The 27,164-nt window shown below is 52.7% G+C and overlaps 1 protein-coding gene across 7 annotated transcripts; it reads right to left on the bottom strand.

Moving 5' to 3' along the window:
- Positions 1–683: 683 nt before the first annotated feature.
- Positions 684–27,119, bottom strand: TRAF2 (TNF receptor associated factor 2). Of its 7 annotated transcripts, none has more exons than XM_048053693.2 (12): positions 26,595–27,119; positions 26,230–26,410; positions 24,172–24,392; positions 23,501–23,579; positions 23,022–23,120; positions 15,432–15,593; positions 12,606–12,680; positions 10,774–10,848; positions 9,687–10,064; positions 8,565–8,742; positions 4,884–5,032; positions 684–4,132 (listed from the first exon to the last, which is right to left on the bottom strand). In XM_048053693.2, exons 3-12 carry the CDS (start codon positions 24,357–24,359, stop codon positions 3,914–3,916), a joined length of 1,602 nt encoding a protein of 533 aa, XP_047909650.1. In that variant the 5' UTR covers positions 24,360–24,392; positions 26,230–26,410; positions 26,595–27,119; the 3' UTR covers positions 684–3,913. The 7 variants fall into 7 exon arrangements, with proteins under 7 accessions (XP_047909650.1, XP_047909645.1, XP_013038276.2 ...); XM_048053688.2 differs by having other exon boundaries at positions 26,230–26,560; positions 26,721–27,119; XM_013182822.3 differs by having other exon boundaries at positions 26,230–27,119.
- Between the last annotated feature and the right edge of the window lie 45 nt (positions 27,120–27,164).

Genomic DNA, 27,164 nt, shown 5'->3' with positions numbered 1-27,164 from the left:
CCAGCCACCAGTGTCCCCTTTCAGCCTTCTGCCGTTTGCATCAGGCAGCACCTCTGCATGAATCGGGGCCAGCTGCCCTGTAAGAAGCTTGCCCCTCCTGAGAGGGGACAGGCTCCTCGTGTAGTACCCATCCCTGGCTCTTCTGTGGATGTGCAAGTAAAAGGACCTGGTCCAGTGCTACAGCTCCTGGGAGGTGCCCGGACCGGGCCTGCACTGCAGTGACTGTCGTAAGGTACCCAGAACGAAACGAAGGCTGGAGCTTAGCACCTAAGAATTGATTAAAAAAAACCAGCCTGGCCTGGAGGAATTTAACTGCTCTTTTACTGGCTATGTGTAACACCTTCGCTGTGCCTCTCCATACAGCTGGTCCCCTTGGTGGCTGCTGCTGGGCCCTGTGAAGCTGGCACAGCACCACCAGTGCCTGTTCCTAGCAGCCCTGCAGCCTCTTGGGTGTTTGAGTCTTCAGCAGCCAAGCCTGGGGCTGGGTCGCTCCACTGGGGAAGTGTGTCCCTGATGGCTTTGCATCAGCAGGGCTGCAGCATTCCTGCGGAGAGCCAGCAGCTTGCGAACGCTGAGCACAAAAATAACCTCCAGCCCTGCCTGAGGCGGTCCTGGCCCTGCCCTTCCTTTTCCACCATGGGCAGTGTTGGAGCCACAGCCTTCCCCAAGTTACACAACAAAGCTCTTCAAACTGCTTTTATTAGTGGTTTTTCACCATATGGCATCCTCAAGGAAAAACTTCACATTGACAGGCTGAGGTGGGTGTTCTCCAATAGCTGCGGTCAAATAGTGAAACAAACAAACAAACAAATCCAGCTGTGCTTGGTGCTATATGTCCATCTGCTAGACAGCTTCAGCATCGCACCCAGGGAAGCCGTGTTGCTCTCCCACCACAGTGCAGCTCGCTGCAAGTGGTACACACTACGACTAACCCTGCAAACCCCAGAGCTAAGAAAAAAAAATGAAAAAGGGCCAGACAGCATTTTCAGCACCAGCCCTCCCTTTCCTCAGCCTTGTTGGAAGGGAAGGGAAACAACACGAACAACGCGGCAGGTCAAGGTGCCAGCAGGCTCCTGTCTGCTTGTCCGGCAGCGCAGCCCGATGCCCCCCCCAGGCCGTGCTCCTGCTGGGTGCCTTCCCTGGAGGCTGTCCTGCCAGGCCCTACAGAGCCACACCTGGTCCCCCCCCCCCCCCACCTCCCACCCCCAGGCATGGGGGTGCTGAGCAAATGCCCCACGAGCAAAGACACAGATTGCTGCAGCTCAAACTCCCCCCACAATAAGACAATTTCAACTCTAAACCCTTAGCACTGATTTTCCTCCCCCTCTCCAAGCAAAGTGTGGGCAGGGACACTCCTTGGGCAGCACAGGGCCTGGTCTCCTCCACAAAGTTCAGGCCTTGCTAGGCTTTTTTTTTTTTTTCTTTTTTTTTTTTTCTTCCTCTTAAGGCAGCAGGGTGAGGCTGCCAATACAGGGCTTACCCTATCCCCCAGGACAGGGTGAAGGTGCCAATACAGGGCTTACCCTATCCCCCAGGACAAGCTCCAAGCTGGTTTGCACAGAGCAGTGAGGCCGCAAGCAGCAGGTGCAAAAGCGTTCCGGGCCTGCTCTGCTCCAGGCGGCCATCCCACACGCTGACCATCTGCACTCGGGAAGAAATGGGCAGCCCCTGCCCAACCCGCAGCCCCTCGCCTCTCCACAAAGCAGGGGCTGCAGCAAGGGGCCAGGCAGCGCAGGGGCACACAGCCGCCACCACCCCACGTACTGCTGGAAGGGAGAGGGGCAGCCCTCAGCACTCCCCTGGCCAGTCCCCTCTGCTTTGACTCCAGCCTGAAGCAGCTGGAGAGGGACCTGGGGTCATTTTCATTTCCCAACCCCAATTGCTCCCCTTACCTTCCCCTGCCCTTACACAAAGCGGCGATCCCGCTAGCCCTAGGCGGGCTCAGCGTGGTCCATCCAGGCTGCTGCTGGCCGCACCAGGCTGGGCACGGGCAGCTGTGGGCCAGCGGGAGCCGCCTGGGGACACTGCTGCTGCGCCCACCCCGGCTCCGCTGGCCCAGCCTCCTGCCCCCTGCGGCACAGCGAGGTCTGCTCCAGGCCCCAGGCTCTGCGCTGCTGCACTCTGGGCTAGGGCACAGCAGCTACTGCAGCAGGGATAAGATCTGCACCGGACTTCAAATGGGGGGCTGAAAGGTCACCCCGGCACCCTTCCACAGGCAGGGAGAGCCACCCACGCTGAAGACGTGGCCCAGGCCTGGGGAAGCGGCTGCAGAAACGACAGTGTCAGCAGCAGCCAGCAGAGCAGGGCCCGGGGCTCCTCCACGGAGCGCACGGCAGCGCCTCCAGGCTTCTGGCAGCTCCCAGCCAAGGGAGATTCACTCCCCCTGCACAGCGATTGCATTCCCAGGCACCAAGGGTAGGGTCCCTGCCCTCCAGCCAGGCACAGCAGCCTCCCTGCCTGCCCTCCAGGCCAGCGGCGCAGTGCAGGAGCTAGAGCTGACCCAGGCAAGTATAAGGGCTGGGGGGGGATGCCCAGCAGCCAGCTGGCCAGCCAAGCATCTCATGGGTCACGTTTAGGCAATGAGATGGGCGAGGAAAGCACAGGGAGAAAAGGCAGCAGGCCTCAAGAGTCCAACCTGGCTAACAGTCAGTCCAGAGTTACATGTGGCCACCACGAAGCAACACCAGAGGGACTCACTAGCCACGATGGAGGGAAATGACAGCAGTTTCTTCTCCACGAAATACAGAGACCTCCTCTGGGGTACAGGTGCAGAACATTTGCTGCTCAGAAGGAAGGAGTGTGAGGAAACCAGAAACAGCAAGGGCAACAGCACAAGCTTCACTCAGGGACTTCTCCAGCCCCTTCTAGTCTGACCCTGGTGGCTGCAGGCCCTCCAAGAGGCTGAGGGAGCTTGCTGTGGTGACCAGAAAGCCCTGGGCAGGTGATTCCCAGAGAGGGCATGCCCACACCAGGAAGGGTGCTGGGGCCTGGGAAGGTTGGTGTGCCCACACGGCCATAGCTGCCCCATGACCAGGGTTAAAGCACGCTCATGAGCATCTGTGTGTGCCTGAAGACAGCTTCCACCACTGCACCCACCGCCCCCCGACACAATGCTGAGGGGCAGGGTCCCGCGAAAAGTCTGCCTGGGGCAGGCACAAGCCCTGCAGTCACCTCCTCTCCCCTGAGAGGAGGGGCAGGCTCCAGCGGACAGTCGCTTTTGTTTTTCATCACAGGCAGCCCTGGTGCTGCCAGCCCATCCACCCCCCATGCCCAGAGCACTCCCCCAGTCGAAAACCCAGCTACAGCTGGGCACAGGGCGCTGCTCCCCCTGTGCCACCTCAGTTCCTCCACGCGGACATCAGTGGCAAGAGAACAGCAGCAAGCCAGGCAGCGCCGCAGCCTTCCTGACAGCGAGGCGCAAACCAGCCCCAGCGTGGGGCAGCGGTATTCCTTCAGCCAGCGCTACCTTCAGGACCACAGAGGTCTCTGAAGAAAATCCCAGATGGATGAGGTGGTGCTCAGGCAGGCCAAATCCTTGTTTCGCTACAGAGAGCTGAGGCCACGCACTGACCTGACAGAGCGAGCTGCACTTGCTTCCACTGGGAAACCAGCGTGGTGGCAGTTCAGATATCCAAGTCCCTGCAGGTGACCCCTGTACCATGCAAACTGCAAATGTCCACCCTAACCTCGCCTCTGGAAAAGTCTCTCTGACACCAGGGAAGAGGGTTCCCATCAGACACCTTGCTGCCGCTCAGCGCAGAGAAGGTCCCTTTTTGGGAAGGGGCTAGGTATAGGCTTCTCCCCCTCTGCTTTCTGCCCCCTCCTCACTCCAAGACCTGCCTGCAGGGCAGCACGAGGGGGGGTGCCCCATGAGGGCTGGCTCTGTGTTCACTGCTCCTGGAGGCGAGGAGGGCTAGAGGCCTGTGAGGTCAACGATGGCTTTAATAAAGATGGCGTCATCACGGACATAGGAGTTCTTCGCTTCCATCACGGAGACGGGGCAGAACAGCGGGCACCCGCTGGCAATGTTCATTTCCGTGATGGGTCGCTGGAAGGAGGAGGATGTCACGTCAGGGCGGAAAGCATCGATGATGTGCTCCCGGTTGTTCTGATCCAAGAGCATCAGAGTTACCTGTGGAAAAATGTGAAAAGACACAAGAGCAGCTGAATAAAAAGGACAGTGAAACCCAGCCCAGTGATTTGCTCACATTAAACCCGTTAAACATTCACGTACAGATGCAACCATAAGCCACATTACACATCTGCAAATCTGGAAAATGCCTGTAACTAGGGTCAGCACAGAATGTCACCTCTGACATTCTGCAGAAATGCTCCCCACATCCTGCCTTGTCACTGGAAACTTCTGTGCGGTAGAACAGGGCTGTCACTGACTGTGAAAGCCTAAAACTGGATGCCATGAAGCTTGCTACCAACACTCCACACAGCTATTTCATTAGGTTCCAGAGCGTTCCCGTCCCACTGAGAAAGAAGGTGGCCCTCTTTGTATCAGTAAGCCCTGGCTCAGCCTTCAAGCGTTTTGCAAACCCTGCAGGTCTAGGAACTGAAATCTGAACTTTTGATGCTGAGCAAGCATCAAAAGCACCAGCAGCAGCCACAGAACAGAGTCCAGAGATGACAATCTTCCCCAGCCCCACAGGAGTGCAGAGGCTCCGCCTGCCCTCCAGACACGCTGTTCTCCTGCCACAGCCTTTGCTGTTTCACACGTCCTGCCCCGTAGCACATGTGGTGCTTTCAGCACAACAGGGGAATCCCCGGGGTGGCTGATGGCAGTAGGCCGGACGGCTGGTGCCTCACAGCTCAGGTGGGCTCAGAGCTTCAGGGTGGCACATCGCTAGGCGTGGCAGGCTTCATCCCGAGCCTACCTTCTGGTTGAAAGGCCAGCGAAGAAGAGCATCATTGGGTCCTTTCATCACCACAAAGAACAGGGACAGATGGGTCCCACGCCCGGTGCCATCCCCGTTCAGGTAAATGCGCAGACACATCTTGTAGCCATACTTGCTTGTGTAGAAAGCTGTTGCGAAACAGACACAGTGAGGGTGAGAACCAGCAAAGCCTATCACCAGCAGTTTCCTCTGAACTTTGAGGACGCTGCGGTTTGGATCCTGGAAGAAACCAGGCTGGGATCTTAAAACACCACAGATACGTTCCAGAAAGCCACCACAGACAGACAACGGTCAGATACAGACAGACAACGGTCAGATGCGATTGCGGGCTGCCTTGGGAACGGCTAAGGCCGAGGCCCCCACAAGCCCCCCAACCCAGACGAGAAGCACAGTGCTGCAGCACGGATCGCAGAGGCTGCCCACAGCACAGCCTCTCCCTGCCCTCCCGCACGCTGAGGTCACCTGAGGTTCCCCGGACACAGGCCGAGATGGAGCTCTGCCAGGTGCCGGTGCGATCCCCCCCACACCCCGCCGCAGACCGACCCGTTGTGCTGCACGCAGCCAGCAAATGCCTTACGGTGAGCGCCAGCTCTCCGCAGCAGCCCTGACGGGTAAGAGCAAAGAGATGCAGAACACCCGAGGCGGGGCAGAGCGTGCCTGGTGCTCACTGCACCCTCTTCATAAGCCGACTGCCCCTGACCAGAGCAGAGGCCCAGCAAGCAAGCGGTGCTCCCGGGTACTGGCACTGGTGTCCCTTGCTTCCAAACAATCCCAACAACGCCCACGGTGCCCTCCCAACTTCATGCAGGGCCTCAGAAGTGGGTACGGCCGCCAGCTGCCCCCTCGCAGCAGCGCAGGCCTGGGGCAGCCCGGCAGCACGCCGAGGTGACTGCGGGTGGCGCTTCACGTGTGGCTTGGCGCATGTTTCTGAACGGGCACACCGGCAGTGGCGGAGAGGCCATGTGCTTCCACGGGCCAGGCACGCAGGAGCAGAAAATCAGGGCTTTGCCACGTGCGGCCCTACCGACGCTCCCAGCCCGCTTCCTCTAGGCAGCCCTCTCTCTACCTGCTTCCCCTAAAGCGAGGGGCACTGGGGCAGATACCATCTCCTGCTAGTCCAGGCAGCTCGTCCTCACAGCCCACCCCTCACCCTGGGGCTTCTCAGCACTCCTGTGACCCTGTCAGCGTGCAGCCAGGCAGGGGACTGGGGGAAGGACGCCAGCGGGAGCGCGCACGCACACCAGGCCACTGGACCCACAGCAGCAGCAGGGACAGGATGCGCTGCTCCCCACCGGCTGCGAGCAAAGGCAACGCACGTCAGAGGTAAAGCAGGATCCCAGCAAGCTGCCCGCTCCTGGCGGCCAGCAGCTGCCGAGCAGGAGCTTCACCTGGGGGCTGCCCTGGATCCACCCTTACTGGGTGGATTTGCCTTTTGAACTCTCACAGTTTGGGCTCTCGCAAAATCCTGCAGCAATTGTTTTCTCCTGCCAATGCAATTGAGAGCGGTAACTGTACTTTCTTCTATTTGTTTTAAAACGGATCTCATGTGGTATCTCCTTGGTCTTATGTTTTAATACAAAACCAACAATTACACTCATTTCCCTTTTTCATCCCATTCACAGCTCTCTCCTCCCAGCTGTCTCTTTCCCAGGCTGAAAATTCCTAGACTATTATTTCACTCTGTAGGAGGAAAAAAACCACCTCCGCACGTTTTTGGTTTTTGTTTAAAAAAAAAAAAAGTGTTTGTTTCTCAGCCTAGTTTTCTCAGGTAAAGCAGCACAGGGAATGAAAATCTCTCATCTAAGCGCCACAATCAAATACAGAAGGAAACAAGGCCTTGTACTTTGCTCTTGACAAGAGAGGAAAAAAAAAAGTCCTGCCTCTTCCATAAACATCCTTGTGTGTTCGGCAGAGGCAACCTTTACCTTCCGGTCCCTCCAGCCATGTACAGTACTTTCACTAGCAGACTGCTGGTATCAACCAGCACCACAAAACAGCCTGGTGGCCCAAAAGGTACTGTTTTTCCTTTGACGAAGTGCTTTACAAAAAGAGCCAAGACTGGCATTCGCCTGCTCTCACTTCCCTGGTGATTTACTGGGCAGCACCACAGCACTGCGGGATGGGGACCAGGCTGCACACAGCGCCAAGGAGCAGGCCACAGGAAACACGAGATGCAGCTCTGGGAGGACCTGTGCATTCAGAGCACCATCGAGCAAACATCTGGACAGAAGAAATCTGCATTCAAAGAGGTCTCACCCGCCTCTCCCTCCCCAGCTCCTCCACTCCGCTCCTGCCCTCCAGCCGACTCCTGCTTATAGCCCTCCACCAGCTGACTTGGTTCTTCACCCTAGGAAAGAATCCCAGTCCCCCAGCGAGGACACCAGGTTGTATCAGCTCGTGGAGGGTGCGGGAAGCCCCAGAGCCCAGCACGGTGAGCAGCGGATGCTGGTGGCCAGAGGCCAGGAGGACGAGCTGTCAGCTCGGTCCAGACTCTGCCTCAAAACTGCAGCCTCAGGAGATGCTGAGGTCAAGAAGCTCCTGAGCACTGTGCAGGAAACAGACAGGATGCAAGATTTGAGGCCCTATCTCTAAGCCAAACAGAACAGATTTGAACCTGATTTATACCCGCTGAGAAGGAAGGAAGTGCTGCCTTTCTAGAACAGAGAACAGGGGTTTTCCACAGCTGTCACTGACTTTTAAAAGGAAATGCTAATTGCATGCACACAGTTTCAGTAGCAGTTCAGTTCAGTTCCCCTGAAAAGGGGGAATCCTTTTTTCTTTCAGTTTTTCATGAAAAAGGACCTATACAGCCTTCATCCAGAAAAGATTTTTTAAACAGTTTTTAAAAAGCAATTGTTTTTATCTCCTGGTCCAGCAACAACCTGATTTTTCATTACACCAGGAAGCAGGTGCAGCATACATGCTCTCGGCTCATGTGCAGGTGGATATTTTGAAAAAGCTCTCCCGCATGCTTAGATCTAAGCAATTCCTACTCAGGGAAACACAAACTCACCTCCTCAACTGTTTTTTGTGAGGCAAGCACCCCATCAAGCAATGAACTGTGTGCAGAGATGGTTTCATCTCACAGCTACAATCCTGAGAAATGCTTTCATAAGCAAACAAGCTAGATCACAACGAATTCTTTAACGAGATTTTTCTTCTTTTGTTTGTTTTTAAAAACAGAAGCAACAAGGCTGGGCAAGTTCCACAAGGAGAGGCCCCTCCTGGAATAGATGCCCAAGCACTTCCCTGTGTATGGTATGGGCTTTATTTAGACACTGTCTTTTGCAACTTCATGCTTTGGGCTCTAAAACATATTTCTGATTTCTTCCCTTGCTTAACCAGTTTATTGCTGGCTTTACTGTCTCTGGGTATTTTAACTGCAACTAAAGAATCATGCAGGGCTATTCTGGAACTACGATGTTTACACTTTCCATTATGAGAAATTAAAAACGGTCTTCTGCGATGAGCAGAGCACTTATTTAGCCCATTGCTTTTAAAATAAGAATAAAAAACATACGTGGTTCAGATTCCCCTGGGAAAGAGGGAGAGAACAGAATTACATCTGAATGTCCAAGTATGTCACTTGCAAAGGTCACCATTACAAATCCCACACCCAGCTGAGGCACAAAAGGCTTTTGCTATTTTTCGGGCAATAACCTGGAGAGAAGATCGCAGGAGAGCGGCCTGTTATCGCCTCCTGGCGCTTCCTGGCAAAGTCTGTTATCTTCCAGATGAAAACACCATCGTAGGTGGAAGCTTCCATGTTGCGGATCTTTTCCTCCATCTCAGCCATGGCCAGATCTTTGAGCCCAATGCTCATTTCCAGCTGCCGAACCTGCTCGGTGGGACACATGGTGCAGCCTGGTTAGACACACGTTCTGCTGTGAGACCTAAGAAAGCCAGCAGCCACCAGAATCCCCTTCAGGTCTGATCTTTAGTGACAGACAATCTCCAGAAGCGACAAAGGGCCACGGGGGGAGAAGATTAACACCATAAGCCAATTCACCAGAAGTTCCTTTTGTGTCCTGCCATTCTGAAGAGGACACATTAATGCAACTCTGTGTCTGAACTGGAAACTTTCTTGCAGTGAACGGAAAAATCCTCCCAATGAGCAGTTCCGGTATGTTATGACCCAAGAGGTGAGGATGGGGGGAAAAAAGTCATCTTTGTGACAAAACTAGACTGAGAAACAGAAGAACCTACACAGAGCCAAGAAGGTCTCGCCACAGTTAATTGCTGCTAGGTAGCAGGGTTACATCTATACTGGCAGATCTCATGCTGAGAGCGCAAAGAATAGCTACAAACTGCAGAATTCCCAGTCACCAAGACACAAGGGCAGCACGCGGCTGGGACAGTACTGGAGCACAGCGGCCAGGGCAGCTTCTTCACTCTAGACCATGCTAGGTACAATGCATCAATGATGTAGCATTGATGACTAGGCTCCTTATGAAAGGTTTGGAAAGTGGTACGGCCCACAAATCCCAAGAGATTCAGTGAAATGCTGGGTACTCTGTCTCTCGCTGGAAAGCTTTACCTAAGATGTGCGCATCATTTCATTACTAACAGAGACCTGAATACTTTCTGCATGTCTGTTTGATTCCCATCTTTTCCAGGAAGCTTTTGAGGGTTGGGCATGGGCACAAACGGTATTTTAGTTCTACCTTCAGATTTATGGAGATTGAGGACTACATGGTGAAGTTTTGCTAACTAATAACATAGAAAATAAACTGAAAAAGCTCTGCTCAGAGTGCTGGAAAGCCCTACCCAGCGGTTACATACCTTGTTACTCAGAGATTCAATTTTTTCCTGGTCTAGTCGATGTTGCCGACTATAGGCTTCAGCCGTTAGAGACACTCTTTCCACCTCCCGGTTGAGCACGCAGACAATGTTCTCAAAGGTCATTGTTTTCCTCTCAAGGGCCTCACATCTTCCCAAGAGCTCCAGGGACTTGGAGAGCTCCATGGATTTGGAGAGCTCTGACTCTGAGCACAGAGAGTTTGCTGCCAGTAGTGGGGAGTTACTTTGTGATGAGGAAAGGGCAGGAAGATGCTTCAGGTCTCCAGACCCACTCTTGAGGCTAAGCACAAAACTCAGTAGCATGTACAGATGCTCCGCCAGACACTTGGTTTCATGTTCTGGTAGCCTTTCATTTTCCACCTACATGAAGAGAAATACATCCCATTCAACAAGCTGAAGCTATGCTCTCACCATCCACAGAAAAAAATCCTCCTCTTGAGGCCACAACATTAGCTTTAAATTATAAAGGGAAAAAACCAAAGAAAAATAGTTTAAAAAATGTGGTGTTAGTTGGTGGATTTTTTTTTTTTTAAAGAAAAGCTGCAATCATATATAATGATGGATGCTTAACATTTCCTCAGCTGCACATACTGTTGTACTTTGTCTTCCTCCATTCCTTTGCAAAAGGGCTCAGATATACTTAATGACACCAAAGGACAAAGCCTCACATAATCCCCCTGAGAATGGATTTATATTAACATCACCAGTAAGAGCTACGAAAACTACGTCACATGGGGAAACATTGCCTTGTTCAAGCTCTAGCAGGAGAGTAAGACACTGTACACCCAGTTCTAAGCTTACAGCTGTCAGTGACATGACCACCAGGAGCCTCAAAGTACTCAGTGCGTTTCTCAAGAAGGTTTCCTTCTGTATTAAGTTCATTTTCTGGTACCCACAGTCTGGACAGCAGATGATGTTGGGCTGCATTTGCAAAGGGTTTAAAACACCATTTTGTTCAAATAGCTGAATACAAGCAGCTGCAGAAGTTTGGGCTACAGTGGTCTGGAGGTTTTAACACTGGAACTGAAAAACAAGTCCCTAAGACAAACACGAACAGACAAACCCTTACCATCTCAGCACATCCAACAACCTTAAATCTACAAGGCACTTTACATTTGCCACAAGTCTTCACATGGTCCTGAAACTAGAAAAGAAAGAAGATAACGTTAGACAGATCTTATGTGACCTAAGTAACTCCCCTTCTGTCTCACTGAGGTCTAGGAAACTGAAAACAAACTAAAGAACAACCAAGCCATCACTAATCACTAGCTTCCAAAGCGTATGGTTAAACCTGGACACTGCCTACCATCAGTTGGGATTGCCACTGTAATTTAAATACAGCACTGACATCTGCAAGGAAGTTTTATTTTTCTCTAGGACTAGGAGGTCCCACTTCTCACCTACACACGCAAGAAAGAAAAAGAAGATAGCACAGATACACATTATGGATGCTGAGCAACAAGCTTCATTGAAGAAGAAGAGGAGGGATGAGGAACAACCCTGTGAAAAAGGTATCCATTTACACGTGTACAACTCACATAACCCTGGTGGGGATGAGCCACAGTCTGATATTTTTACTTCCAACTAAGCATTATAAATCTGAGAACAAAGAGCTTTCTGATGGTCCCGCCTGAGTATTTATAGCAACTACTGCAGATCCACCTCTGCAAGGGAAGGTCCTCTGCTGCATCCAGTACCCATTTGCTGGAGTACGTAGGCACACCACACCTCAGCCACCTCACATCTGGCAGCTGCCACGAAGAACAGAGGCTGAGGCTGGATATTTCTATAGAAAAGCGCCAATAATCCTCTAGCCTACAAGATGACTCCTTTGGGTTCCCACACAATGTATGAGTAATGCTAACAAGCACTGGCACACCATCATCTCACTTTTGATATCTCTCATCATTAGATATCAGTGGTGTATGCTGAACAACAGCTTCATTCCACATTTAACACCTACGTTTGCCACAACAGATATCAACTGAAACTGTTTTTAAACCACTTTTTAAAAAACTTCTAGATCAATCTGGCTTGTTTAATGAGTCAGGTTACTCAGTTACATGCTGCAGGACTAGGGCTACAATTTCTGCAGTTAACAAAAGTTTGGAAAAAGATAAAAGAGGGAGTTATCATTTAAACAAACAACAGATCATGTATGGGAATCCTGCAAGCATAAGCCTACTCTTTGCTGGGCTCCAGCTTCAGCCTGCAGACGAGCAGATCAGCATCCGAAGATCACAGCACTAAGTCCTTTATTACGCTGGCTATTTTTGAAGAACTCTTTACTCATTTTTTGATGCCTCTATGCCCCCTGCCCTGACACAAAGGCCTTTTGCAACAGCACTATTAAAAATATTTGCTCACAGCAGGCAGGCCAGTTTCAGATGAACGTGTTTTTTGAAGATGTTTCCCAAAACTTTGATTTTCAGACTTTTGTGCCTCGCACCGGGAGCCAGCAGCATAGAGGCCCTACTAGATACAGATTCATTTACATGATTAATTCAAAAAAAAATTTTAGCTGGAGATGGGTTTGCTTCTCAAGATTGCGCTAGTGGTAAAGATAGTCACTTTACATATGAAAAAGTTACCCTTTAAACCCACAAGTGTGCTTTTCCTACGGAAGTTCTGCATCTACACATGGTAAATTCAGAAGTCATAGGAAGATTACGTTAGCAGTATTAACGCTGAACTAGAAGTGCTGACTAGACACCTTCCCCAACTCCCTACCAGTATTTTCAACTTTATGGAAAAGTCGGATTTGTACAAACTGCTGACACCTAGTTGCTCTCCCCACTCCACTTTCTAACGGTCCAAGTTTTCCTCCCAGCCCTGAGAAGCTCTGGTTGTAGTCACCCAAGACCCCAGACGCCATCACACAGCTCCCCAGCCGTCGGATACCTTCTCTCTTGGAATCTTTTTCTTTCCACAGCCTTCACAAGTCAATGGAAACTTAGGGCAGACTTCATCGTGAGCCTGTAAAAGAATCAACAGGAGACTATTTGGTCCTCTAAATAAAGGCCCCAAGGTTACTAAGATGAAAACAGCTCAACAGGCACAGTTCTGTATTACGTGAGGGGGCTGCCCTCAACCAACTTATCTCAAATTTTGGTCATGCTGGGAAGTCTTTTTGCTGACTCATTTCTGCAATCTCCAGGCTACCAGAATTTTGGGTGCTTATATAGCCTTCCAAGTCTCAGCCTCAATTTAAGAAGTTGCTATAATAATTTCGAAAGAAAAAAAATAATCAAATTACTATTTTGATGGACAAGATAATCAACAGGAAGCTCAATTTACGGCTTTGGCAGGAAAATACACGTTCAGGCAGGTTAAGTGAAGTAAGAGACTATCTCGGCAAGATAATTTGTATAATTTTTCCATTGTAATGGTTATCAGTCAGCTGAAGTATGAACCCATAGCCTGTCATGTGCTGAGCTGAACTGTCTGACAGAATCTTCACATTTGGATCAGTTCAATAGGAAATCATTTTTCAACCAGAAAGAAAAAAATTTTTCAAAAGAATTTCACTTGACAGTCCCTGCACACAAGCACCCACACCTGTAGCAAGAGCTCACGACTTGTTTTGTGGCCAGAGAAGCTGAATAAATGATCATGGCAATGTGATCCTCTGTCCTCTGCAGATCCTAGGGCCAGCAGTACCAGCTAAAATGGGACTGATGGAACATGCCTCTGCTTTCTTTATTATTTCCACACTACTTCAACCTTCTCTTTATACACCACCCAGCTGAAACACGTGGTACATTTCTATCCAAGGTTACGTGAACTTTGACACATCATTATAGATGCCATTAAAATGTAGTTCAAAATTCAGATTAAAAGATAAGCATATTTAACTATACCCCTGTGGTAGTAACAGAAAAAAAAATGAAACACTTATAAACTAGTTATCTGAAACTAAACGCTTTGAAAACTTGGTCACATTTATTCTTTATTAAAAGAAGTTATTCTCGGAGGGGGGGAGGGACATGGACAAGCTGTTCTGTACTGTTACCACATCAGAAACTGGAAAGTGAAACCTATTAGTGGCTCAGGTTTGGCTTGTCAGTTACTCTCTCCTTTTTATACTTCAAATGAGTAATCAGAGTCAGAGGTCTCACTGCACTGTCCCTGGAAGAGTGACCTCCCAGGCTCTGCATCTCAGCTGGACGCACACGGACAGCCTGGATTAGCACCTGCAGAGGAAGCCTGAGGCAAAGCACGTTCCTTCATCCCCCTCGCACAGAGGGGTTGAACCCTTTCTTCTACCCACCTCCTGCTCTCATGTTCCAGCAGCGCCAGATAGCATCTTCCCCATGACCCACAAAATGCTGGCATAAGAACAGACGCTACGGGTTGGCTGGAGGAGGAGATGTCACTGCAGATACAGCTATTTAAGAAGGGGGTATTTAAAACTTGCCTTCTCCTGTGCAAGTTGCTATGTGCGAAATTATCACCTCCTCGCAAATCAGCCTCCCCTTGCACTCCCCTCTCCCCACCTCCCTGCTATTCTAACACACCACGTAGCGTTTACCTCCCATTTTGATGCCAAGTTGCACCACGATACAACATACCACATACACGCAAATCTGAGACGTGCACTGAGCTCACAGCCGGAGAAGGAAAGCACTCATTGAACAGCGCCGCACGGCTCAGCTGCGAGTGCAACTGGTCTGTGTGTGAATTGCTTAAGACACCCAGAAACGCGCTCCAGCCAGCACAGACCCAAACCTCACGATAAACGTTTTTATACGAAGAGTTTAGGGCTCCTCTGGAATCCCCTGCCCCTGACTCCTGCCCCTGCCCCTTCCCCACGGGTGCCGGAGGAAGGTGCCCACACAGAGAGGAGTGGATCTGCTCAAAGGCACCCACCCCACCCAGCAGCTGGGGCCGGGGCTGGCGCACAAGCCCGAACCGCAGCACTCCACTCCCCCAGGAATGGGGCAATCCTCCTGTTTACAGCTCTCCCAAACCCACATCCACGAGCTTTGCTGCAGCGAGGACAGGCAACTCTGACCGTCAGGCATTCGCTACAAATATTTTAGGCAGCTTTGGAAAGCCATCACTGCAAACATGCTAGGTAAGAGCAAAGTCGTTTTTTCACTGTGAACCTGCAATGAAAACCCAGTTAGATAGGGGGTGGGAGAGGGGAGATGACAATAAAAGAATTAAAGCAGAGCTGAAAGACCACAGCCTGACTCAGACCTTCAGGGCTGTTTCTCCAGCTACCTCAGCACTGACTTCACCCACCAGTTGGAAACCAAGGCTCAGACTGGCCTGCAGGTCAGGGCCCAGCATTCAACAGCAGCAGGAAAAAAACGTGGGCAGAGTTCACAGCCTCCATGGTAACACCCCCCCTCTTCCCACTCAACTAAAACCAAAAACATCTGGGTGCTCTCACAAACTGGACTTCCCTCCCTAGAAATAAACAGCAAGATGACCCAGTGACACTGCTGTACACCACACCAGTTACATCTCCATCAGAACAGGTGATTACTGGAAAAAATCAGGTATCACCCCCTTTGGAAGGACCATGGTAACGTGCGAGCATCTGTTCACGGTGCACATGCTTGCAGGTGACCCTTGCAGCCGCTCGGCACAGTAACACCTGCCCCTACTCCTCTCCAGAGCAGCACAGGTGGGCTGCAGCAGGGACATCCAGCACTCTTCCCCTTGCCTCCGGGTCGCATACGACCACGCCTGCCTGTGCGCGTGCTGTGACTCTCGTACCTTAATATCGGGAAAGTAGAAAAGCAATTTGCAGTATTTGCAGTTGAGGTTTCTCTCGGGGCACTCCCGCTCAGAGTGGCGCTCCTTGTCATTCAGTGTGATCACTCCCTTACATGCCTGGCACTCAATCAGCAGGAACGGGCAGTTCCCCTCATGGCAGCTCTGTGACAACAAGAGCAGCACATTTCAGTACAGCCGTACGGAAAAGCGCAGACACACACAGGCAAAGAAGCTGGTTTAGTAACAGCAGCTGATCCCTGGAGGATGTAATGATCATCTGCTAAGGAACGCCAGGAAGAGCTGCGCTGCTGAGCCTGTGTAAGTAAGACAAAAGGGAAAACTGCAGTTTAATCTGATTGCTGCTCTGTGTCTCAAAGCTTCGCCAAACCTGAACTACAGAAGAGGTAACCGATGAAAGTTATTATCCCTGCATCGCGGTGACAGAACGGATGCGCACCTGCCCTCAGCTGCCCTGCTCGTAAGCTGGCATATTACCACAAACCTGTTTTTATGGAGGTTTTTCAACTGCACTAGGAAATCCATCGGCATGACACAACGCTTCCCCTCTGGCTAGGAGACAAGGCGAGCAGCTGAGAGCAGCAACCAGCAGCTGCGAGATGCCTTTGCTGGAGCCCCCGCCCCCCCCCCCCAGGGTTACAGGCACAGAGCAGGGCGGCCAGGGACACCAGACACACGGAAGGACAGGCTCGGGGTAGGCTGCACAACTTGGCTCTTCCGCAAAGCCTCCCACAGGTGCACATTGCTCAGTGAGAGCCAGCAGCACCCTCAGAGCATGAAAACAGCAACAAGAAGCACAGGCAAAGCTGAAAGGCTTGGCAGCAGGGCGGGCGCACTTAAGAGGAAGGAAAATTGACAGGAATGCAGAGGAAAAACAGCTGTAGGGGAAGTGGCACAACAGAGCGCTGCCAGAGCTTTGACAGTCGCAAGCCCAGGCAACTTAGCCCGGGCACAAGGCAAACGGTAGGCCCACAGATTTGTAGAGAAAACACTGAAAATGGGTCTGTGATTCAGTCTGTGATTCACAGCACCAGGGGAAAGGAAGCTTTCTGAGAACATCGCATCAGTAGATGCCAGACACAAACTGCTCCCTTTGCTGGGACACGCTGCCGAGAGAACAAGCAAGCCCACTTGACATCACAGCTACGTAAACCTCAAAGAAACTACCAAAACCACAGATTAAGTCCACATCAGTACCACTCACAGCTCTGAACTTTAGTTAAGCATGCACGTCAGCGAGGGAACCGGGAACCATCACAGCCCTTACTCTGCCGGCCAAAGCCTCAGCTTTCATCCGAGTTGAGCACAAAAATTGGCAGAAATGATGTCATGGGTTTCACAGGGCCTTGCTCACTTCTGGTTTCAGAATGAGGACCTCAGTTGCAGAAGAACTTTTGCTTTCAGCATTCTGTTATTTTATTAATCAGCTTTTAGGACTGATCAGACAGACATTTGATTTAGGCTTTATTTGAAAGAATTCAAGGCAGCATTTCTTGCGCTGAAGGAGCTTGTAAAGCAACAGCAGGGTTTGAAGAATGTTGAAGGCACAAGAAACTTCTGAAAGCAGCAGCAGGTTTTCTAACATCTCTTATGACAGACTCTGTCTTTCCCTACTTGCTTTGAACTATGCAAGTACTAGGCTCTGGGTTACTCAAGGATGCTTTCTTCAAATTCTTGTGTTTTGCAATCCCCGCCATCCCAGAGGAATGACTTTGGCAGGGAGATTCTAGTCTGAAATGGAGAGGCTGGGCCTCAGAACGATCTAGAAAAGCCCAAGCCTGAACCTGACCTGGTGTCGGTGTGAACTGCTCCTGGGTGGAGGTGCAGCCGCTGCCCAGAGCACGTGCAAGGCTGGCAGTCAGAGCTGCTGCATCGCCGCGCCCCTGCTGCAGGTATGGTCAGCGTGGCTTTGAAACAAAAAGACGAAATCCGCTTGCCAAGGAAATTAAGAATTACCGCAGTGGACTGTTACAAGTCTTGGTAAACTGCTGTTTGACAAATAGTGAGGTTCAAAGGAATTGGAACATGTGACCCAGAGGTAACTCCAGGCTACAATTACCAGTTACAGTCGCGTGAAAAAATCGTCAAGATGTGCTGTTCGTATCTAACAAGGTCACTGCTTAACAGCAAACTGTCACCAGGGAGCGGATTCCAATCATGCCACCATGCTAACGACGCCAGGCACTGGCACATTCATAGCACTACTTTGAATTCACCGCCAATATGCCGTTCTGGCAGCCAAACTGTCATTAATTAGCAGCAGGAAAGCTTTGACAAAAATTTGACAGCTCTGCTCTAAGCATGCTAAAAACACTGACCATGCCCACAACCAGACCCCGACCACACATGAGATCTCCCCCACCCTTTAAGCAGTATTTTCACCAGCATGCAAAGCTTCACCTTGACCTCTCACATCAAAATTGGCAGCTCAGGCTGAAGTCTCTCACTGGTTAGCTGGCCCTTCACGTTAGAAAGGGCACGGTTAAGACAGGTGACGTTCTGCAGGACACAGGTGGTGAGCAAAGGCAGCGCGGACGCTGTGCCTCGCAGCCGAGGCTGTGCCTCGCAGGGGGAAGGCACAGGCCTCGCACAGAAGGGCTGCCACAGCACAAGGCCAAGAGCAGCACGGGCGCTCGCAGCAGGGGACAGATGGCTTTTGCAAACTGGAGAAGTCAAGCCCGTGGTGAGCAGCTTGATCTCAAACCCTATCACTTTATCGAAAAAGCTGAAACCGCCTCCACCTTTTAAACAAGGGTGCGTGCACGGTCGTGGTGTTGGCACCTGCCTGGTGTCTGGAACCCAAGGAGCTCCTGTCTCCGAAAGCTGTGTTCAAACCGAGGCTTCCGAGGGGCTTCACGTCAAGGCTTCAGTGGGACACATCACCCTTCTCAGCTTCAAAGTTAGCAAGTTACAGCTCTTTGTTTTCAAAGGGGCAGATGTTAAGGCTGTTAATCGGGTGGGCCACCACAACAAGGCTGAGCTGCTTCTCCGGGCGAGCACTGAGAGCAGACCCTCTGCTGGTGGGGCTTTCCAGCCCCCTCCCACGCGCGCTCTCGGGCACTCCCCGTGGCTTACCTCCCACCACGCAGCTTGGACGGGAAGCTGCCTAGCTTCTGGGCAGCCAGCCACAGAAACTCAACTTTGGGGACTGCAAGGGAGGCCAGGTTTTGTTTGTGGACCTCAGCGCCAGCTCCGGAAAGTAAAGGTGTACCGTGTCCTTTTTGCTAAAACAGGAGGCCCTTTAGATCATCTTTATCTGCAAGTGCAGGGTACTGTAGGAAATGGATCCTCCCAGGAGAGAGGGATCTGGGCCTGGGGGATACTGCTGAACAGGCTGGAGCTGGCTGCAAATGACCCTTCAAGACCATACTGTAACTCGAGGCCAAAATCTTCAAAAAAGACAAACACCGTTCCCGATTTTACAAGGAACTCTGGTTGCTCCAGTACAGCGTCACCAAGTACGCTTGCCCCAACACTTAAAAAGCTGTACCTATACAGGTAACGCTGCTATAAAATATTTAACATTACAGTTCTGAGGCAAAAGGAACCGGGCAAAGTAGTTTCAAAGATCAGCAGCTCTGTTCCAAACAACACACAAAAGCCTGACGCTGAAGTTGAAAACCACCAGCAAAAGCTATTAGGGCGTTCGCAGGGACACGGCTGGAAAAGAGGGGTCATAAAGCATCACGAAGGAGGAGACCCCCAGCTCAGGGCCCCCAGAAACATTTTCAGGGAAGGACAGTTTTCCCTACACAAAGCATTCCAGGGCTCCTTCATCACGTCCCAGGGAGGTGTAGGAGCACAGGGCAGGAAGGAATTCCCAGGTACCTGGTCCTCCCGGTCCCAGGAAACCACAGAGCCCTGGAGGGGTTGCAGGCACGCTCTCCAACACCACGGGCTTTGCAGTACTAGCACTTAATTTCTGAGTTTTGCATCTTCCACAGCCTTTTAGGCTTTGATTAAAGGGAACTCTTCAAAATCAAGGTGGCAGTTTACTACAAGGAAAACACACGATCTCCAGCTTGGGTAAGGACAGACCATCACCGCGGGTGGCAGTCAGATGGGCTGAGCTTATGTTTTACTAGCACTCCCCCCAGCGAATTAATATTTATCTCAGCTTAAATACAGCCACCAGGATTAAACTTAAGACTGTAGTTTTCCTCCTTGCAAAACGTATACAATTTAGTTTCCCTATGTCTCAAACAATCCTGTATTTCGTAAGAAATGAAGCTAAAAGCTCTGAGGTTATAAATGAGAACAACGCAGCTGACCACGCGAACACCCCTCTGCAGCCCTCTCCTCCCACCCCAACCCCTCCTGCTTGGCCCGCGGGTGCCGAAGCTGCCTGTGGGGCTGACCTGGCGGACGCGATGCCCACCTCGCTTGGCCGGGGTGGCAGCGAGGGCTGCGCAGCCACCAGGCAGCGCGCCAGCGGAATGCGGGACCTGCGGGTACTGCAGGCGGGGGCGAGGAGAGGGAGCCAGGGGTGGGGAAGGTGAAAATAAAAGGCATGTGAGAACTGGAGACATGTTGATAGAGCGGTGGAGAGGCAACCAGAGAAAAGAAACACGCGTCAGTGCTGAGGAATGAGAGGACTTAAGGCCTCCACCTCCAACAGAGGTGTCTGCATTGTTTCCCCGAACTCCCTCTACCTGGATATCACAGGACGTTTTCTCGGTCTTAGAATGGGCTACTTTTAGTTTCTGCAACCCTCCTCAGATTTCCCACCTAAATCTAAAGGCTTCTGCCCACAGCCTGCTTTCCTTCATGTACACTCGGGCAGGCTTATCAGGAAGCCTATATATGAAAAGAGGTTAGAGATTAAAAGGAAAAACCCCTCCAGTCCCACCACAAAATACTTTATCCAAATGCTACTAAATATTTACAACTGCATCCAGTAGTCAGAAAAATGCATTTGTAAAGCCAGACATGTTCTAAGCACGTAAATATTTTGTATGCTTTGCACAACTTTAAGCAGAAGTGCAAGTCACGTCCAAGCAGATTTCACTCTTTCAGTTTTGTACGTCCCTTTGAGACTTGAACTTTGGGAGCCTGGACAGAAAGCAAAACTGAGATTAAATTATTTATTTATTTAAAGTTGAACATCTAGAACTTTTCAGCTACAGAGCATTTTTTTTCCTTTCTCATAACTCGGATAACATTAGCAAACCCGAAGTGACAGTATTTCTTGATTTGTAAGAGAACAGCAGCCAAATAAGTCTCTCAGTACCAATACTGCACAATTTTTAAATGAGCAAACAATGATTTAGCTCTTAGGGACTTTCCATGTCCTGTCGGAAATAGCACAGCAAGGGACTTTCCATAGTGGGAGCGCTGAGCTGCTGCAGGACGTTACACACATTTCTGGCTACAGATGCAACCGTACAGCACGAGGCAAACTGCAAAGATGAGCTGACACCAAACCAGCGCGAAGCTAGTAAGTCTGCCCAGAAGTCGCTGTTTAACATCAGTTCACGTATGCTAGAGGCTCCAGGCTAACACCTTTGTCTGACAGCTCCTTTCGCCAGTACCCCTCAGCCACACACACCACCGCCTCCCCAGCTCCCGACCACACGAGCACAGCCTGGCTCGGTGAAATGCCACAGCTGTTGTGCAGGCAGCTGGGAGAAGAGGCAACACCAGCCTGACCCTGCCTCCCCTCACCAGCTCCCTGCCAAGGATTAGCTTTTCCAGGGAGGGCACAAAACAGCAGTTTCCCTTGCTAGCACAGTCTGCACTGTGCTCAGCAGCAGGGGCAAAGCCCCCCAGGGCAGACCGAGCAGCACCACCAGCATCCCAGCCCCAGGCCAACGATGGCTGCAGCAGCTGAGCACAGCACCACAGAGCCGCAGCCCAAGAACTCCAGGAAACACCCTTGGAAACACTTTTCTCGTGAAACATTTCTCAGGGCCTTTTGAAGACTACATGGAGAGCGAAAAACGAAGCGCAGCCTTACCAGCTCGGACTCTCTTAAACAGTTGTGCACAAGAACCCAAAGCGCCACACACGCACACCCCTGCAAGAAGGGAGGCTTAGCTTGTTGCCTCCTTAACATTTCTCATGCAAGTACTGGCTGGACCCACGCCTGCTTTTGACCACATTAAGAACCCTTGGCATCTGATGATTTTTTGCTGCACCCTGAAGAACTTTTCTTCAAGACTTCTTTTAAATCCAGCAGAAAAAAGAAATCAGAAGAGCTCATCAGTCACAGCACCCTGACGTTAGCGCTGCAAGCTGCTGACAAACGTCGTTTGGTTTAGGCTAACGGCGATAAGCTCACTCACTACAATGACCATTTTGAACGCTGCAGCAGGCACGAGAACCGTGCATTAAAAGCAACAGGTCACCGGCACAAATTAAAGCGTGGGCCAAACAATCTGCAGGCGCCAACAGAACAGCTTGGCCCTGGAACCTCAGTAAAACCCAGTGCTCTGAATGCAACTCCTCAGTTTTCTCTGCTGTGCCGGCGTTAAGCTTTTAACTTGACGTTTATTCAGCCACATGCACACACACCACGTGCCGCTTACAGATCTAAGAAGAACGGGTTCAAAGCAGGGGAAGCATTTAACATCCTACTATCTTTTGGACAGCACTGTAGAGCGAAAAAGTTGAAAGCTCTAGACAAGAGCACAAGGAAGCACAGGTGCAGGACACCCCTCTGGTCCCAGGCGCAGCAAGCCAAGCAGAACACTCAAGCACAACCCCAAGTTGTGCTCTCTCTTCCTCGCACGGGCATTGCTAAGAGAATCCAAACGGAGCTTAAACCTTTTCCTGATACACATCTCAGCCACTACCAAAGCTCCACAAACAACAGGGCAACAATCTTTACCTAGGGCTAGTGCTGGAGGGGAAAAAACGTTGATTCCTCTTATCTCAGGCGCTTCACATCCTTCCATTCCAGGACAGATGACAAAACTGTCCTTCAGGAGCACCAAAACTTCACAGGTGAATAAACATTGCTCCTAACTGCCAACACATTTTAACAATGCCATCTCCCACAGCAGTGTTGACTTGTTGGAAAGCACAGAGAAGCACGTGGTTCTCTGCAGTTGTCAGAACACAATTCTCATGTGGCACATTAGCTGTATACATGCTAAGGACCAAATAAATGCCCTGTGCCATCTAAAGAAGGCCTGAATTAAAGAGCTGACGTGCTCCCCAGGAAGGGCAGGGCAAAACCATTCCAAAGAAGAGCAGAAAGCCATTCTGTCCAACGGTCTGGTGGTCCAGAGCGACTCGGAGAGATGTATGGCAAGACAGTGAATGATGCCCAAGTTCACTGCCCATCTCCTGCAGACACTACATGGCACCGTAGCTGCCAGAAGCAGCTGGCTGGAAACCGGATCACAGCCAGGCCACTTTCCCCAAGCTCACAGGTTGGAAACAGGTTGTAGGTTCACATAACACAGCAAACTTAACGCTGTCGTTACATGGCACAATTTCTTGACAGTTCTTCCACCATCACTGTCAGCATCAGCAGAAAGGCAGAACACCTGAGCCTCCCCTAACATTGCACATACACAGAGGAAAGAAAGAGCACACAGACATCAAAAGCCTTCCTTTGAGATTTACCTCGTATTCCTTGATAGTCCCCTTCCACGTGCAACCATCATTAATACAGACAGCAGGCAGACTTTCCACCTCGCGACGAGCTGCGTTGTCTGGGAAAGCCTGCAATGGAAAAAACAAACCAACCACAGAAATTATTGAGGGGTCCAGTCTCTTCGTTCCTTATTATCAACTCTTTAAAAAAAAAAAAAAAAGACTCCTCCCAAGCCAGTTGCCACATCACATCCTCAGAGGTGTGTTAATGGCAAACAAACCTTTATTACAGCTTTCAAGTAGGCCACTGCTATATTAACATAACCTGGATTTTAGAAGCTGTGGAGTCCACCAGACTCATCGTAATTCTCACTACTTGAGAGAACATTTCCTAAGAATAAGGCAATCTCAGAACTCGTGCTTTAAACAGAAACCACAAATGGTATTAACAACATCAGTGAGTTTACTTTTAAAAACAAACAAACAACAAAACATGCAATTTTACTTACTGAGCTGGTTTCCAAAATAGAAATTCCTTCTTCATATATCCCTTCCTCAATACAGCTTGCACACTTTTGAGGTCCAGAACTAGCAGATAAAAAAATAAACACGTAACAAAAACGAGGCCATTTGATATACTAAATAATAGGAGATTCCTAATAACTTAACAAAATTAAAGAATTTTCTTATTCTAAAAACAATACATCAAGCCTTTGCTCAATTGTATTTTGCATGCCCACTTCCAATGGTTTCTTGTCTCACGATTAACTGTTCTACTCAATTTCATTCAAAGGCAAAAGCAAGATAAAACACAAACGAACTTTTCTGAAAGTCAATGTGTGCTTAATTTTCCTCACACGTGCCACCATCACTTTTAGGAAGTTCCTCCCAGCGGCTTTGATGAAGACTGAAGGAGATCAGCGCTCCACCTGCGCTGCCGCCAGAACTGCAAAAAACAATCCGGGAGACTCCGGAGAAGTGAACTTTGAATCAACTCCCCGAACAACAAAAGCAAGTCAGAGCTTACACGCTCCCTTAAAGAAGGGGCCTGATGCTGACTCTCAAAGATTAAACACGGCTCCTTCACAGAGATGGCCCTGAAAATAACGACTTTCAGCTCTTTTTTTGCTTCTGCTTACTTTTAAGCATCTTGTTTCTAGACCGGAGGCAGAGGAGTTACCTTATGATTTTCTTCAGACAATAAGAACAGTAGCGATGTCCACACTGAGCTTGAAACGGCCTCCTCAGAATGTTCTTGCAATCCGAGCAGAGGTATTTCACCTCCAGTTTAGTTCCCAGTATCGCCTTTGAAAACCCAGGCTGGTTTAGATCCAAAGAGCCTGGCGGAGTAGAGTTTGCTGCTGCCATGTGAACGAAGAGTTCTGCCCGCAGGTCCAGAGCCTGAAAACAAAAAATATTCGCCCCGTTTGCTCACAGCCGCCTGCCGGTGGCTCCTCGCGAGCCCTCCCCGCGGCCCGGCCCTAAGGCCAGCAGCAGGCAGGCCGCCGGGAGCCGCGGGACCGCCTCGGCCTCGCCGGGAGCGCGGACGGCGCCTCGCCCTCGAGCTGCGGCGCCGAGCCCGGGGCGCACGGAGGCGGCGGGGAGGCCCCGCCGAGCCCCGAGCCCCGCTCACCGGCACGCGGCCCCGCCGGAGAAACCGGGGCTCCCGGCCCCAGCGCTGCCGCCGCCGCCGCGCCGGGAAGGGCCGGGGCCGGGCGGCAGCGAGCCCCGCGGGCGGCAGCGAGTCCCGGCAACGCCGCGGCCCGGCGGGGCGGAGCAGCGGCCCGGGGTCGCGCCGCACGGGGCAGGGCTCGGCAGGCCCCCCCCCCCCCCCGGCCCAGGGCCGCCCCCCGCCGCCCGGCACTCACCGGCCCGTCCGCCCGCGCCCCGCACCGGAAGCGGCGCCGGGCCCCGCCCCCCCCTCCCCGGAACGGCGGGGACCCGGCGGCGGGGGGGGACGGAGGCGGCAGCCCCGACCCTCGCAGCCCCGTCCCGCCGGGCTCCGAGGCGCTTCCTGCGGGGGGGGGTGGAACTGGGCGCCGCTGCAGGCGGCTCAGCTCCTGACCGCCGCGGTCCCGACCCGCAGCACCCCCCCCGGGGCTCAGCTCCCCGCCCCGGAGCCCCGCGGGGGCAGGGAGCCGCGGGGGGGGGGGGGTGACCTGAAGCGCCCCCCCCGAGGGCTGCGGGACGCGGGGAGGTCTCGTCCTCCCCACGGAGGGGAATTCACTCGACGCCGGGGAAATCCTGCTCGGGCACAAGCGGGCGGCACCGCTTCGCTGCTGCCCCTCTAACGGAACGCCCAGAGCCCCGAGGCGCAGCCAGGGCGTTTCTCCCGGCTGGACAGCCCGGGACCGGAGGGTAGGGCAGCTCCCCGTGCAGCCCCGCGCTACGCTGAGGGGCTGAGCTGGTTACCGGGGAGTTTGGGGAGCCAGCGGCTCCTCCACGCCGCCCCGCCGACTGGAGCGAGCGCGTGCCCTGCCGGTCCCTCCAGCACCCGCGCACACCTGCGCATGGCTCAGGCAGGTGCTGAGGTGAGGCGCGAGCTGCGGGGCTGGTGGAAGCCCTCCTGGGGGCTCCCGCGGAGGGCCGGGGCCACGTGCTGGGCACTGAACTGCCACCTGTGCGGCTCTCTGTGGACGGCAGAGCCGCGCTGGTGGCGAGCCACAGCCAGCAGCAGAAGCTGGACAGACAAGGGCAGGTGCTGATCATGATGCGAGGAAGGGAGGAAACCTGGGGAGTAAGGATGAACGTTCCTGGCGAGTACGGAGAGCAGAGCCTGCTGTGCTCCCATCCACTTCCCAGGGCCAAGGCTGCCCCAGGCGTTCAAATGCATGCGTGGGTGCCACGCACCCCAACCCCAGGCAGCAGGCTGACATGAAGTTACCAACTACCCCACAATGCATCCAGCGCTAGCAGGGGGCACCGGTACGCTGCTCCTCTCCTGATGTCTCGGCTGCCCCGTGCCCCTCCAGAAGCATGCACTGAGGCGGGGAGCGCTACAAGAGCCGTCCAGGAGATGCAGCCCCACAGCACCATCCTGGGCTGGCTGCGGTCACCCCTGAGCGTGACCAGAAAAAGGCACAAGAGCCCTTGGGAGACATGGCACGCACGAGACAGAAGAGAGCTGGTGGGGACGCACCAGGGGACACCCCAGAGGGAGGGCAAAGCCTAGGAAAACTGACATTCGGCAGAAACTTCACAGCTCACCCCATCTCTGGGGGTAAGCCCTGGGTCTCACCTGGTGTCAAGTGGGATGGCTCTGCTGAGGTCGAGGCCACGAGCTGTGTCCCCGTGCACGCGACAGCGCCGGGAATTTGCACTACGCTGTTCCTCCAGGACAAGCACCACCGCGTGCCCTCGCTGGCACTGCTTCAGCTCTTGTGTTGCAACATTCCTTTTCCTGGCACAGCCGCACTTGTCTGGGAAGTGCAAGTGTAAAAAACTCCACATTGCTAAAGTTCTTCACCGGTTTGTGTAATCCGGTGGAGAAAATCCCCTTCTCCATTTCCTGTACAAAATGTGACCCTGACAGGAGCAGTGCTGGGGGCAGGACGCGCTGAAAGCGATTCCTGTAGAGAAGGGAACTGATCAGCAACGACTCACCTGGGCTGCTGGCCACAGCGGGGGCCCAGCCAGGCCTGCCCCAAACGAGCCCGCTGCCGCAATGCTCCGCTGGCCGCCACGCGGCCAGAAGCAGAGCGAGCTGCGCCCCGGCGGGCCCGCACCCACCGGCATTCCCCAACGCGCTCCTTCCCCCGCTTCCCGGGCCGCGGGAGCCGAGCCCGAAGCGACGCCAGAGCAGCGGAACGACCGGCGGCGAGAAGGGAGAGCCCCGGCCGCTGGGAAAGGGCCTGACTCAGGCAGCGCCCGGGCCGGCCCCGGCCTGGAAGCCACCCGCTCCTCCCGGCTTCGGCGCTGGTGAGGAGCCCCGAAAGTACCGCCCAGGGGTTCCCCGCCGCCCCCCCGTGTTTCAGAAGCGGGGAGAGGCCCTGCGGGGGCTTCCCGGCCGCACCGCGCGGCTCCTCGGATGACTCCGGCGGAGGTCGGGGATTTGATCGCGCCGCCCGCGGGCCCGGCCCGGCCCCGGCGGCCCCCCGGGACCCCGCGGCCCTGTCACGCTGCGGCCCCCCCGGAGCGCTCAGGGCCCGCCCACAGCCCCCGGCCACCGCCCCG

This window comes from Anser cygnoides, chromosome 20, assembly GCF_040182565.1.
Source record: "Anser cygnoides isolate HZ-2024a breed goose chromosome 20, Taihu_goose_T2T_genome, whole genome shotgun sequence".
NCBI classification, from domain to species: domain Eukaryota; kingdom Metazoa; phylum Chordata; class Aves; order Anseriformes; family Anatidae; genus Anser; species Anser cygnoides.
This window is presented reverse-complemented; position numbering and strand designations above follow the sequence as displayed.

Coding starts and splice junctions, on each gene's coding strand:
- TRAF2 (XM_013182822.3), bottom strand. CDS start 24,359: ATGGCAGCAGCAAACTCTACTCCGCCAGGCTCTTTGGATCTAAACCAG. Junction 12,681..15,431: donor TCTACTTTCCCGATATTAAG/GTACGAGAGTCA, acceptor ATTCTTTTACAG/GCTCACGATGAAGTCTGCCC. Junction 5,033..8,564: donor TCCTGCGATCTTCTCTCCAG/GTTATTGCCCGA, acceptor GTTTCGCAACAG/CTTTCTACACAAGCAAGTAT.